This window comes from Oxyura jamaicensis, chromosome 11 (genome assembly GCF_011077185.1).
Source record: "Oxyura jamaicensis isolate SHBP4307 breed ruddy duck chromosome 11, BPBGC_Ojam_1.0, whole genome shotgun sequence".
Lineage (NCBI taxonomy): Eukaryota > Metazoa > Chordata > Aves > Anseriformes > Anatidae > Oxyura > Oxyura jamaicensis.
Genome location: NC_048903.1, coordinates 670,378 through 684,640, shown reverse-complemented (window position 1 = coordinate 684,640; position 14,263 = coordinate 670,378). Strand labels below are relative to the sequence as shown.

General features: G+C 56.3%; 1 protein-coding gene and 2 non-coding genes across 3 annotated transcripts; 2 read left to right on the top strand and 1 right to left on the bottom strand.

Moving 5' to 3' along the window:
* Window positions 1-5,615: 5,615 nt before the first annotated feature.
* On the bottom strand, window positions 5,616-5,688 carry TRNAK-UUU. Its single transcript has one exon. It is a non-coding gene; the product is annotated as a tRNA-Lys (tRNA).
* Window positions 5,689-6,095: 407 nt separating this feature from the next.
* Window positions 6,096-6,167, top strand: TRNAH-GUG. Its single transcript has one exon. It is a non-coding gene; the product is annotated as a tRNA-His (tRNA).
* A 292-nt stretch (window positions 6,168-6,459) lies between these two features.
* Window positions 6,460-13,434, top strand: LCAT (lecithin-cholesterol acyltransferase). The gene is made up of 6 exons (XM_035336598.1): window positions 6,460-6,672; window positions 9,331-9,487; window positions 9,963-10,078; window positions 10,476-10,571; window positions 10,856-11,080; window positions 12,268-13,434. Exons 1-6 carry the CDS (start codon window positions 6,525-6,527, stop codon window positions 12,876-12,878), a joined length of 1,353 nt encoding a protein of 450 aa, XP_035192489.1. The 5' UTR covers window positions 6,460-6,524; the 3' UTR covers window positions 12,879-13,434.
* Window positions 13,435-14,263: the final 829 nt, after the last annotated feature.

The following is a 14,263-nucleotide window of genomic DNA, read 5'->3' as shown; positions in this document are numbered from 1 at the left end:
GCACTGTGTGAGCCTTGTTTTTGCTTGTCTTTTAACTGCCATTGTGACAGTCTTCACTAATGCTTTGGGAGAATTCCTCAGTTATTTTGCAAGTAATTGAGCTCGGTTGGTCGGATTGGCTGATCTCTGACTGGGGCCTGGCCATCATCCTGGCAGGGCTTTGTGCCTGGGCACAGAGGGTCATACCCCTCGGTTCTCTATAGTCCCTCATCTCCCAGGTGTCTTGCAGGAACACTAGCAAGAGTGCATCTTCATAATACAACTTTACCAGGTGTGCCATGAAAAGAGAGGCTTGTGTTGTGTGTAACACCAGTTTGCCTCCCCAAGGAGAAGCACAACTAGCTTCTGAGTTTCTTTTGCGGCAACAGCAGAGCAGCCCTTCTCATGGAAAATGAGAGTAGAAGCAAGGAATTAAGCAGCAAATCCTGCTTGTAAATGTAGCTTAATTTAAATAATCATTGATTTGTGATGATGTTACATGGATTCATCATGCTTATACACAAACCTTCAAGGACTCTTTTATTGTCACTGTCCCTTAGCTTGACCTTATTGTACCCACTGGGTTTCTATTTAACAGTAATTTCCTGCACCACTTGCTCTGGGCAAGCAGTGCCAAGAAAAACTTTCTTGACCAAAATTGGGATCAGTGGGTCAGAGTCTGCTTGAGTGGTGATAACGCAGTGCATGAGCAGCTATTGGAGGCAGCAGAACAGGCCATGGCTTGCAAGAACTGCCACGGAAATCACACATGAAGCCTCACAGCCTACAACTGTCTGCAACAGAACTGTGTGCTCGTGACAAATTAGAGGGCAGCTTAGCAAAACCAGAAGTATTTCTGGAATTCCTTTCAAAATGAGGAAGCAAGAAGGCAATAAAGAATCTAGGAAGCCTGGGTGTGAAATACCATGTCATCACTCATCTGAACACCTGGGGACCATGTCATGCCTGAGACAAGGGCAAGGTCACTTACCCTAGCTGCTACTACAAATCTAGATTTGCCAGCCAAGAGGAGAAATAGCAAGAGCATCTGGCATATTAAAACAAAAGAAACTACAGCTTTCATGAGGAAATGTACAATCTCACACAACCAGTAGCAGAGGGAGCAGCACAGGAGGGTCCAGCAACTGAGGTGGCTGGATTTGGAAGAGCGAGATGGCACAGCTCCACAGTAGCAGCGCAGACTTGGATTTCGGCACCAAGCAGGCAGGAGTAAAAAATCTCCTCCACCCTCAATGAATGTCTGGGCCACATCCAGCAGGGCACATGCTGTCTCAGAGAATTCTCCACCTAAAAGCATCTCCTGGTGGAAATAGGATGGGCAAAAGTCTTGTGATGACAGAAAAGAGCTTCTCTGGTTGAGTCCACAGTCTGGAATAAACAAAAACCTGAGCACCAGACTGATACCATGAACTTCAACTTCTTCCATTTGTCCTTTCAGCACCCAGAGCTGCCCTGCATGGCACATACATATGAATAAGACTAAAGTGGATGTCATAGCTGGAGTTTGTTTTCTTTATAACAGCCTGTAAAGCTTATGTTTTAGATTCATGGCTAACCTGTCATTGATAACACACCACTGTTTTGGCTGTTTGCCGAGTGGTGCTTGCACAGCATCAAGGCTGCCCAGACACACACAATTAGCCCTTGCTTCACTTATTTTTTGCTAATATCAAGTCTAAAATTTTGGTCACTTGAGACATGTTGTCAGATTTCCAAAATCAGAATCATCATCCTCATTATCAGTTCCTGGTGCCTGTGTCTTTTCAATGGTCTCACCCTTGGAGACTGACCATGCACACTCTTTGTCTGGCTGTTGTAAAGCCTGAGGTCTGCGGTTAGTTTCTATTTGTCAAAGTAATTACTCTTAACATGACTACAAGATTCAAAGGCAGCCACTAGAGCTTGTTGTAAAGCACCTTGACCTTTCTTGCCTTTAGGAAAAACAGGAGGAGCTTTCCTCCTGCTTTTAGCAATGTGTCTGTGAACACCAATGTCTCCTGCCTGTTTTTCTGTTATTCCAGCTGGAACAGCCAATAGCAGTTGCCAATTTCTACTTTCTCAGGATGTTTTTCCCTTTCCCAGACCATTTTCTTGCCTCTCCAGTTGATCAGTAGTGTTCTGTTCTTGCGCCTGTCAGGATGTCTCTGGTTTTTCAGTACCCCTTTCCACTTCAAAGCTGGCTGTGCTTTACAAGGATGCTTCTTGCTCACAGGTTTAATTGTCAGGCCAGGATCCTATGCTAGCTTCCCAGACTCACAGGCAGCTTATTCTGCCAGTTCTTTCACAGAACTCTTCCATCAGTGATTTTCCCATCATTCCATCATAAAGTTGCCTTTATGGCTTCTCCCACCACGTTTTGGCAGTGTTCTGATATGGAGTCATCGGGGTGTCTCCTGTGGGGCTGCAGGGACAGCTTCTCTGCACATTGCCACAGCACTCTTTTCCTGGCACAGCTGGAGGATTCAGAGACTCACTCTGGAAATCACCCAGCTTTCCCCTTTCCTTTCCCTCACCCTCCCACTCCACAAGAAGGGAATGCTCTGCTCCCTGCCAAAGCCACCCTATGACCACGACCCACCTGTGGCTTCACACAGCCCCACACAGCCCCAACTCAACTTGCTCTTCCATGGGAGGCAGATGTGTGATGCTTCTGCAGCCAACCCACCCTGAGGGAACTCTTCTTCCCATCCTGGCCAAGCTTGTGCAGAATATTTGGACGTTAAACCAGCAGGAAAGGGACAGAATTGGGATGTGCTCCTGGAGGATGGCTGTCCACTGGAAAAGGGTCCAAAGGAGGCCAGAGAGAAGAGGCCATGGTACAGGTGGTCTTGGAAAAGGTCTGGAGGGCAGAGGAAGGACCCTGCTGCTTCGGGGAGCACAGAAGAACTGGGGGGAGAGGAAGGTCTGGCAGCCGTTTCTGAATGAGAGGCTACCGGAGGGGTCTTTGGCTGCACATGTGCACAGCAAATACTGCTTCAGAGGCCCCTGGATCCTGTGTCTGCCCCCGCCACAGAGCCCTGACGTTGTCTGCAGAGCCATGGGCTTGGCAGTACATTGTGCAGCCACTTTGCCTTGCTGAGGAGGACGGGGAGGGCAGCACCCTGTCCCACAGACAGCCTGGAGAAGGAAGATCAAGGTGAGGAGAGCCCCACTGCCAGCACTCCCTGGGGAACGGGGTTTTGGCTGCAGCACCTCCGGTGATGCAGAACTTCACGGCAGAGGAACGAGGCCATCGGAACGTGGAGTTTCCTTTGTCGTAGTGCCCCCTCCTGTCAGCTGTGCAGAACTCACTTCGGACAGCAGCTTTCAGAAGAGAAAGAAGTAGCTGAGCAAGGTAAATCCCTCTGGGAAAGGCACTCGGGGCTCAGCTGGCGAAGGAGCCACTTTTTGATGGGAAGGGGAGGCTTTTTATTTGCAGACTGTTTTTTTTTTTTTTTTTTTTTTTTTTTTTTTTTTTTTTTTATCTCATACGTTATTCACTTTAGAAAGCAAACAGAGCTAGGAGAAGCAAATGAGGAAATGGTTCCACAGGGAGCCGTGCTGCAGCTGCGGGAGGGCACAGATGGCCAGGGTGGGCTCCGGGCAGCAGCTGTGTCCTCCTTTTGGGTAAGAGAGGTGCCACCGAGGAGCCCCGGGCACTGGGGATGCTCCTGGGCAGGTGCCCAGCGTCTTCCTCCTTTTTGAGACCAAGCTGTGGAAGTGAAGGAACGAGAAACAGAAACAGAGGGCAAAATTCATTGCTTGTTTACCTTTAGGATTGGCAGTTTGTAGGGAACTACTTGCACACTCCTCCAATCTTCATTTACTTTTTTACTGAATATACATATTTCTTTACTCATACAAAGTTCCCAAAGCATTTTCCCTTCTAAAGGTAATGCAGAAGGAATAGAATAAAAACAAGCAGCAGAAGCACCTGTTCTACTTTTACACAGCTGAGACACAGAATGGAAATACAAGGTGTCTTCATCCTTTTATTTTATTTTTTCCTCCAGAAAGCCAGGTTTGGAGATAAGGCCATTAAGCTTATCTGAAGAATAACACACTGAACTTGAATAACTGATGTATGCTCAAGTTGAAAAAAATCCTTGTGCAAAAATGTCAAAATCCCCAGTGGGATATTTTTCTTCCAGAATTACTCAGCTTTCTATTAAAAGGGTTTATACCTTGCCAAAATAACCCCAGATTTATATGCATGTGCGCGGTGCAGTTCGGGTGGCCCCATGTGTCACTGCAGCCTCTGTGCTCACACAAATACTTTTTCCCTGATGTGAAGGAGGGCTCTGCTTGGGCCTGGGTGGGTTTGGGGTGCTGAGCAACCCCGTGGCAAACTGCTCCATGCCCAAACCTTCCTGAGAGGTGAGGGAGCAGGAGAAGGTGAGCAGGAAGGACTGAAAAAGGTAGAGAAAGGAGAAGAAGGAGGTGAAGACAATGTCCGGTCTCAAATTCAAGAGCTGACCATGGATTGTGCCAATGCATGGGACAATCTGATGGACAAGGACACTGTAGGATGGACAGTCCCAAGGTGGTACCCAGGGATGAGGCCGCCCCTGGAGGGGACAGTCTGAGGAATGAGGACATCCCAGAAGGAAGGTCCAACGACATACAGTAATTAGGGAAAGTCCCAGTGGCTGAGGACAGTGCAGACAGATGAGATGGTCCCAGGGGAAACAGCTCCAGGGGCTGAGACCTCCATCGGTAGGGACAGTCTGAGCAGATGTCCAGACTCCAGCCCCACAGCCACACATCCAGCTCAAAATCCCTGCTCTCACCTTGGGTCTCAGGACCTATGCCCCATGGATACCTCCAACTGTTCTCCATCCCTTCACCCTGGAGTGGGGCAGCAGGTCACCCCTGAGTCCCCCAACTCCAACCTGACCTCCGTGGGGTCTTCAAGAGGCCAAACCCTTTGCAGACCCTTCAGATCTTTCCACACTCTGCTCAGCCTGGTCCTGGACAGGGTTGGGATGTGAACGGGTCCTTTGGAGAGCATCTGCAGGCAGCTGGAAGAACTGTTCTGGTGTTCTGCTGGTACCCCAGCACCCCACGTATCCCTGTCCACTCTGCAGAACCTTCTCCACAGCCAGAGCCCCAGTGTCAGAGCAGACTTTGGGAGATCTCATGAGCTGGTTTCTCTTCTGCTGTCCTAATCACGTTTCTCATGAGCACTTATTGCCCCTCACCCAAAAAGCAGGGCTCATCAACAACCAGTTCTCTGGTGACACAAACACAACAGCATCCTCAGAGAGAGGAGGGGGGGAAAAGTGCTTCTTTGTTTTGGCCCTGCTTCTCCACCAGCCCAGCGCAGAGCCTCAGGCACCGGGTGCTGGAGCTTTTTGGTGAGGGTGTCTCTCATATGGCTGCAAAGATGGAGACGGGGCAGCACGAACCTCCTCAGCCTCCAGCTCCAGGTGGAAGATGTCTGTGCCCCTTCTCTGGCAGCCTCACCACAGAGACCTGAGCAGAGTCCTTGGAAGCCCTCCCATGCTCCGTGCTTTTCCTCTGAGGGGGGACATGAGGGAAAAGAGGCAGGAGAGGGTGCCTGGGGCAGGCTGCAGCCCTGCAGGATCCCCCCATCACTCGGGCTCCCCTTGCTCACGCCTAAAGGATAAAGCTTTCGCCTGAACAGGGGCTTGAACCCTGGACCCTCAGATTAAAAGTCTGATGCTCTCCCAACTGAGCTATCCAGGCTCACATTTGGGGTTTTGGGGGATGCTCAGAACAGCCCGGTGAGGCCCCCTGTGTTCCTGTGCCCCCAGGGGATGAGGTGGGGACTTGCTGCTACCACCGGGCTGACCCCAGAGCCCCTCTCCCTGCCCCTGCCCCGGGACGCTCGGCCCTGGGCAGGGAAGGGGCAGCATCCCGCGGGGCAGCTCCGTCCATGCGGGGCCGGCCGAAGGCAGGGCAGGCAGCGCCTGACCCCGGGGGAGAGACGGGGCTGGGGACCGGGCACATCCCAGGACACGCTGTGAAGGCCCAGGCGGCCTCCTCCAGCTCTGCCCCTTCTCCCGGCACCGCGGGATGCCCGAGGGCAGCCGTGGGTCCTCTGAGGGAGGCAGGGGGGGGAGCACGGCCCGAGGCAAGGCCTCCGCCGCGCTGCTGTGATCGTACAGCGGTCAGTACTCTGCGCTGTGGCCGCAGCGACCTCGGTTCGACTCCGAGTCACAGCAATGGTTTTGCAGAGATCCCGGTGCACGGGGGGGCTGCCCTGGCATGGCCCCAGCCCAGCATCACCCTCTGGAGGCACGTGGCGGTCACCGTCCCCGCACACAGCTCAGGCACCATGAGGCCATGGGTTGAGCCACCAGGTCTGCTCACACCCACGAGCAGGGCTCCGGGCATGCAGAGAGTCCATGGCACGTCTGCAAGGCTGGGCCTTCGTCCCTCCCCGTCCCTCCTCCCCATCACGGCCAGCCCCTTGCAGCTCTCCCCTCCCCTGCGGCCCGAGCGCCTCTGCCTGGACCTGCGTAAAATATAAAAGGCTGTTTGCTTGGCGACGTCCGGAGGGAAGCCCAGCCAAGCTGGCCATGGGGAGGACAGGCGCTGGGTTTGCACTGCTGACGCTGCTGCTGCTCCCGCAGCCCGCGTCCCAGTTCTGGCTCTTCAATGTCCTCTTCCCACCCACCTCCACCCCAGAGGCACCCCCGACCAACAGCACGCCGCCCGTGGTGCTCGGTAAGGTCACATCTGCCCGGCCCCCAGCCCGCTTGCCCTGGTGCTGGTGGTGAGGCTGGGGCAATTTTGCAGTCTCTGCCCATCTCATCAGAGACCCCAGCATGGCTGAGGGGGGGTCAGGGCTTGCTCCGCTCGGGGCGGGGTCTGCTGGCAGAGGCTCGGGGGGCTGCAGCTCCCACTGCTGTTCCAACGGGATGGGATCTACCACCCCTTGCTCCCCTGCCGTCTGCCCCATGCTTTTTGCTGCTCCCCAGTGATGGTTGCTCCATCCCCTAATGCTGCAGGAGGGTGTCCGTCTCACATCAGATCGCCCTGCCGGGGCGATGGTGATACCAGAGGTGCACGGAGAGGCAGAAGGAGAGGTTGGGGCATCACCTAGGGATGTGGGGATGGAGCACCAGTCCTGCTGCCTGGCCAGGGCTGTTCGCAAACAGCTGCTGGTGGTGCATGGCTGTGGCCAGCCTTCCTGTGCCCCCTGTGCTGTCTCTGGGGACTTGGCATGAGATTTTGCCACAAGACCTGTTCTGAGCAGAGGGGTTATTTTTTTCTCTCTCTCTTTTTTATTTTATTTTTTTAATCAAACGGAGTTTCCCTTTTAAAAAGAGAAGAGAAAAAGCAGAACATCTGGCGAATGACCCTTTGAACACCCGTGCCCACGGAGTTCTGCATACGCCGGGGCAGCCCGCACTGAGCACCACAGCCTGGCCGGGGCGGCCGTGCCTCCAGCCCCTGGCACGGCGTGGTTGGAGGGACAGTGCCTGGAGCCTCGGTGGCCAGGAGGCCCCAGTGGCTGTCACCACGTAGGGCAGGAGGTGGCGTGGCACCGTCCCCTCTTCTCAGGATGGCCTGCAGCAACAAGAGCATCTCCAACACCCTTTCACCTGGCTGCAGCTTGCTCAGTCCCCCACGCAGCCCCAGTCCAAGCCCTCCCCAGGACCTCCTTTTCTCCCCATCCCAGGAGGGGTTCCTGGCTCTGCCCTGTGCCTCCAAGCACCAGCCTCACCCCCGTCCTGTGCCCAGGCCACAGTGCCGGGGTGGTCGGGACACCATGGGCGTGCAGCCCATCCCCCTGGGCCAGGCGTCCCAGAAACCCCCAGTGCCCTTGGGACCCACGATAACCCCTCCGCCCCCACAGGAGCTCCCTTAATAATTACCTAATGTCCTCTCCGAGGTGAGGCAGAGCTCCGGACTACACACACACAGGGGCTGCTGGCTGCCCCGGGGAATGGGAGGGAGAGGGGGCAGGAGGAGGAGGGTGCCCAGCTGCCCCCAGCACCCTTGAGGGGCCAGTCCCCCATGGGGCCATGGTGACCACCTGCCCCAGGAGCTGCCACCCGCTCTGCTTGCTCCCTGGGCAGGTCCAGCAGTCCTCTGCCCTCTCCGCATCCCACGCCTGGCCTCCCCTCCACCAGCATCCACTTGGGTACGGGGAAGGATGTGCTGATCCTCAGCCGGCTTTCAAGGCAGGATTAGACCTTCCCCGTATCCACAGGGAGCCTCCACAAGGGTGAGGGAGCCGTGAAGCAGGTTGAGCAAGGCAACCAGCAGACCCCATTCCCCCCTTGCATGGGACGAGGCTCTTGGATGTCCCTGCATCCCAGGGAATGCTCTGCCATGCCGTGGAGCTGTGGCTGCAGTGGGTGGGATGAGGCTGGAGCATCTCTGGGCCAGGCTGCCCTTGCACCCCACTGCAGGGACACTGCTATGGCTCTCCCAAACCCATGTCCTTGACACAGCTGGGGTCCTGCTGGGGCTGCCGGGTTCACTCAGCACCCAGCGCTCCCATCCCACCAGCCTGGCAGCCGCTGTCCCCTGTGGTCCCTTCACTTCTCATCGTTGTCCAGCGCTCTGGGGGAGGTCTCGGATCGTGCATGCCAGCCCGGAGCAGTCTCTGTAGCGAGCGTCCCCTGTCCCTGCCAAGGAACCACAGCGCAGGTCCCAGAGGTGGAGCCCAGGTCACATGTGGCAGGCAGTGAACTTGGTTAAAACCGGGTTGTGTTTACCGTATGTGATATTTGCACTGAATTCCCACAGGGAACGGTTCTGAATCATTTCAGAGACCTTGTTCAGCCTACATGGAGGGTTTAAAGTTCAGGAAAACAGTGTGCGGGCCTTGGGCATCAGCACTGGGACAACTTTCACCCTGGACACCTCCCCAGGGCCTCTGCTACCCTGGGCAAACCGATGAGTGTGATTTGTAGGGCAGGGAGCAGCGGCTCTATCCCTCTTTCTGCAGAGAGGAGAGGAGCATGGAAAGGCAGCCACGCAGGGGGAGATGCACCAGGCTGCTTCATGCTGGTGTATCTCCTCACGCTGGGTGATGGTGGCAGCTCTCAGCTGGGTGTCGCAGCGCAGAGCGCACAGGGTGGGGAGAGGCGGCTCAGTGGTCCCCAGGGATGTGCTTTTAGCATGGTGCCACCACTTCTGTGCTCATCCCACATCTCCAAGTGCCCTCAGATGCATTGTGCTTGGCAGGGAGCAGGGCCTGGGCAGGCTGTTTTCCGTGGGTGCTGCCTCCAACAGCATCCACCAGCAGGTCCCCGGGTGTCCCCAGCCAGGCAGACACAGGGGAGGATGCAGGCTAGGGAAGCATGGGACCAGGCAGCCCCACAGAGATGGGGTCTAGCTGGCCCTGGTCTCTTTCTGTGGTGCCTCCAGTGCCCGGGTGTCTTGGGAACCAGCTGGAAGCCAAGCTGGACAAGCCAGATGTGGTGAACTGGATGTGCTACCGCAAAACTGAGGACTATTTCACCATCTGGCTCAACCTCAACACATTCCTGCCAGTGGGAGTTGACTGCTGGATCGATAACACCAGGTATCGCTCACCCCCATCCCAGGAGGTCCCCAGGGAAATGACCTACCAGGGATCTCCCTCCCCTCTCTTCTCTCTCTGGCCTTGACCCAGCACACACACAGAAACATGGGAGCACCGTCCTGCCCGGACTGTGCGCTGTGAACACAGCTTTCACCGGTGCTTTCCAAATGCCTGCCCCTTTTCCACATCCCCACCATGTGCTCGTGGCAGCCAGAATGTCCTCAACACCTCCTAGAGATGGTGCCACCCTGCCCGTGGCAGCAGGGCCAGAGAGACATCGCAGCCTGCTCCACAGAGCTTCCTGACCAAATACGGGAGCCCAAAGTGACACGGGGACACTGGCTTAGCACCAGTCCATGTCCCCATCCGCACAGGACTTGGAAATAGCCCCCTGGGGCCAAGCTGCCACCTGGTGATCTCTACCCAGTCCCCCATGGACATGGCCCTGTTCCTATCTTCTCTCCTGTCCCTGCAGGGTGGTGTACAACAGAACCTCTCGGAAAATGTCAAATGCCCCTGGGGTGCACATCCGTGTACCTGGCTTCGGCAAGACCTATTCTGTGGAATACCTGGACCAGAGCAAACTGGCAGGTGAGAGGAGCCAGCGTCGTGGAGAGGCACAGGGTGTCCAGGGCTCCCACTCACCCTTCAGCAGAGGGCACCCACAAGGTTCATCCCAGGCTGGTTCTGCAGAGCTGATGGAGCCCAGGTCACGCTGGAGTGAGGGACGCTGACCCCAGGGACACATTCCCTTCTCACCCTGAGGGCTTTGACCCCAGCGCGTCATGCCTCTGGGACACACAGAGCCACTATCGCTGGCGCTGGAGGCTGGCGGGGGCTCTCCTGCAAGCTGTGCCCATTTCTGACTATCTCTGACCAGAACAATTGAGCTTATCAGAGGGAATTCTGGCTGTGAATAGGACCAGGTTGGAAAAAGTATAACAGGCGAAGACCGTAGGCCTAATTCCCATCTGTTCTCTTTCCGCAGGTTACCTGCACACCCTGGTGCAGAACCTGGTGAACAACGGCTACGTGAGGGACCAGACGGTTCGGGCAGCCCCCTATGACTGGAGGGTCGGGCCCCGTAAGTCTAGGGCTGTGACCAGGTCACGCGTGCGGGGAGGGAGGCAGGATGGCTCTCGGTGAGCAGGCCAGCATGCTGACAGGAGTAGCGGGGTGCTTCAGCACGGAGGAACCCCTGGACAGGGCTGGCTGTGTCAGTGAGCGCTCGGCCACCAGCAGCACTCTAATGTGTGGCTGTGCCCACTTTGGTGGCTGAGCCCACACTTCTCTCCAGCTGGGGCTCTTGGGGTCAGCCCCGTGGCCAAGACCAAGCTGCCCAAGAGCCGGTGCCTCTCTTGCCCACAGAGGAGCAACCTGAATACTTCCAGAACCTGAAGGCGCTGATAGAGGAGATGCACGATGAGTACCAGCAGCGTGTCTTCCTCATTGCGCACAGCATGGGCAACCTCAACGTCCTCTACTTCTTGCTACAGCAGAGACAAGCCTGGAAAGATCAGTACATCGGGGGCTTCATCTCCCTGGGTGCCCCCTGGGGAGGGTCTGTCAAGCCTCTGCGTGTCCTGGCATCCGGTGAGTGACTTCTTGTGTGCAGAGACTGCTTTCTTTCTCTCCTGCAGAAATTGAAGGGTGGCAGTGAGCAGGGACCAGACACTGTGGTGGAAGAGCTGGGGGACTAACAGCCAAGGGCTAGGGGTGCTCCTTGAAACCAGAACTGCCCATCCTTGGCAAGAAAATGCTTCAGACACAAACTGTGGGGCCAGGGAAGCAGTCTGCGGAGCTCACCCTCTTCTCGCTGCCTCCCCAGACATCCACACTGCCTCCGATGGTGCAGGGCTGTGAGGCAGATGGACCTTTGCTCCAAACTGTACAACCCTTCCGTAGCAGAGGACACGGAGGCCACTGAAGGGACCCTCGCACAGTCCTGCACCACTTGCTGGCACCTCCCCATATATCAGAGCCCATCCCCCATAAGCTTTTTTTTCAGGCTTTAAACTCCCTTCACCCAGTTCCTCTTTAGCTTCTTTTCAGTCCAGAAAGCCACAATCAATTGCCTAATGCTGACAGCCCAAATATCTACAAGTCACAAGCCGAGACTCCAAAATGCAAGGAATTTATTTAAAATCATGTGCTTGAAAAGTTTAACATCTGACCCCTTGCATCATTCTTTGTTGTTACACAGTCCAGAGACTATTTTTTAAGGTCATCTAAGATCGTTGCATGGTCTTAGGACTCCAGACACACCAAAAACACCCAGGCTTGCAGGAGGCAATGGTTGGCCACCTGCTATCAGCCCCCTTGGGCTCAGGTCACCCAGGCGTGGAGGTGTAGGGCTTGCAGGGAAAGCCCATGGCTGGGTTGGTCAGTGCCATCATACCTCCAGGTCTGTCTACACTCAGCCCCTTCTTCCAGCTGGAGGGCTAAAGCCAGAGAGAAGAGTTTTGGTGTTTGTTCTGGGTATTGACAGCCTTGCCACAGCAGGTGCATGCTGTGAGTCCAGAGTGGCTGAGAGGTGGCAGACCTCTTGGGCAAACACCGAGTAAGTTAGGCAGTATGTAGGGATCCACCGTGTCCCGCACATGCACTGCACAGCCCACGTGCTCCCTCTGACACCCTGGAGAGATGCAGAAATGCAGGGAAGAGCTCTGCCGAGCCATGGGGAGAAGACACACTGTTGTGGACACTGTTGCAGGTCCCCCCTCACCCTTACCTTGGTACTTTTCTTCTCCCTGTTTCTGATGAGTCCCTATGTCCTGCAGGTGATAATCAGGGCATCCCACTTATGTCCAACATCAAGCTGCGTGAAGAGCAGCGCATGACCACCACCAGCCCCTGGATGTTCCCAACAAGCCTGGCTTGGCCCGAGGACCACATTTTCATCTCCACACCCTCCTACAATTACACCTACCGGGACTACAAGCAGTTCTTCACCGATGTCAACTTGGAGGACGGCTGGTACATGTGGGAGGACATGAAGGACTTGCTGAAGGGCTTACCCCCTCCTGGTGTGGACACATACTGCCTCTATGGCACAGGCTATCCCACCGTGGAGACTTACATATACGATGAGCATTTCCCTTACGAGGACCCCGTGGACATGATTTACGGTGATGGGGATGACACTGTCAACAGACGCAGTTCAGAGCTGTGCAAGCGGTGGCGCAACCAGCAGAAGCAGAAAGTCCATATCCAGGAGCTGCGAGGCATCGATCACCTCAATATGGTCTTCAGCAACCTGACGCTGAGCTCCATCAATGAAATACTGCTGGGGAGCTCGCAGGTTGGGGCTGGCACCAAGGAGCAGGGAGAGCCGGGGCAGATGGGTGCTCTGAGATCCAGCCCGGAGGTAGGAAGGAGGGGGAAGAACTGAAGGAGATGGTGGCCAGCTTCCCTCCATGCTGGTGTCCACCAGAAGCTGGCGTGCAGGGGGGCAAAGGACTCAGAGTTGGGTATCTATGAGAAGGAGCAAGACCAACAGCTCGGGTGGATGGGCTGGCACCCACTTCCACTCTGATTGTTTTTTTGTTTTGGGAACGGTGATTAATTACACTTCAGAGGCTTGTCACTTCCCACTAGCGGATGGATAATTAACCGCGCTGCCAGCTCATTAACATCACACTCGTGGATTTTGCTGTGTGCGCAAGCCCTCATCGCTAGCAAGCTATCTTTAGACACTTCAGACCATGGTACCGTAGCCTCTGTCCACGCTGGACATTGCCTTGCTGGGGTCCGTGAGCAGCCGTGTAGCACGGGCGGGCTCGCTGTGCCGGGGCAGCCACCGGGGTGGGCACGGGCAGGAGGACGGGCACAGCTCGCAGGAGCCCCCGCCAGCCTCCAGCGTGCAGGCAACGAGCTGGGCCCCCAGTGCAAGACCGGCTTAGAATCAGCAGATCTACCAAATAATAAATATACCTGGCTTCTACACCTTGAGCCTCCTTCGTGTGGTGTTTTCCAGCTCGCCTCCACTAGTGTGACGGGGTGATAACCAACGTGTAGCTGAAGCTCTGTGGTGAGCGGTGATGGGGCACAGGGGAATGGCTCAAAGCTGCATCTGGGGAAGTTCAGGTAGGGTCCTGGGGTAAAGTTCTTCCCCAGGAGCGTGGTTGGGTGCTGGGACGAGCTCCCCAGGGAAGCAGCCACAGCCCCAGGCTTGTCAGTGTTGGAAAAGTGTTTGGACAATGGTCTCAGACACATGGGCTGGCTCCTAGGTGGCCCTGTGCCCAGCCCAGAGGTGGACTCGGTGGTCCTTGTGGGTCCCTCCTGACCCAGGAGATGCTGTGAAATTTCCTGACACGACCCCAGCAGACAGGGCTTTCAGAAAAGCCACACGGCCATCAGGACCTCCCGGTACAACCAGGCACACCTTTGTGCCCAAATCTGGCTTCCTCAGCGACTTCCACCGCCCGAGGAAAAACGGGCAGGTTGCAGCACTGGGCATGGAGGCGGCTCGGCTCCGCCACCCACAGCCGGGCCCGGTGCCGGGGGGGTGCCGGGGGGTGCCGGAGGAGTGCCGGGGGAGTGCCGGGGGGTGCCGGGGGGGGGGCGGGGGGGTGCCGGGGGGGTGCCGTCGGCCTCCATCTTCCCGCCTGCCCCCCTTCGGGCGGGCCCCGCTCCCTCAGCCGGGGGCTGGGCGGTGCCTCGGCGGCGGCGGCGGGCGGCGCTGTCCGCGGCGCTCCGCTCCTGCAGCCGCTGGGGGCGGCGGCGTGAGGCGGGACCGCCGGGGCCGCCGAGCTGGAGGAGATGGTGCTGGACCCG

Coding starts and splice junctions, on each gene's coding strand:
- LCAT (XM_035336598.1), top strand. CDS start 6,525: ATGGGGAGGACAGGCGCTGGGTTTGCACTGCTGACGCTGCTGCTGCTC. Junction 6,673..9,330: donor CACGCCGCCCGTGGTGCTCG/GTAAGGTCACAT, acceptor TGGTGCCTCCAG/TGCCCGGGTGTCTTGGGAAC. Junction 9,488..9,962: donor TGCTGGATCGATAACACCAG/GTATCGCTCACC, acceptor CTGTCCCTGCAG/GGTGGTGTACAACAGAACCT.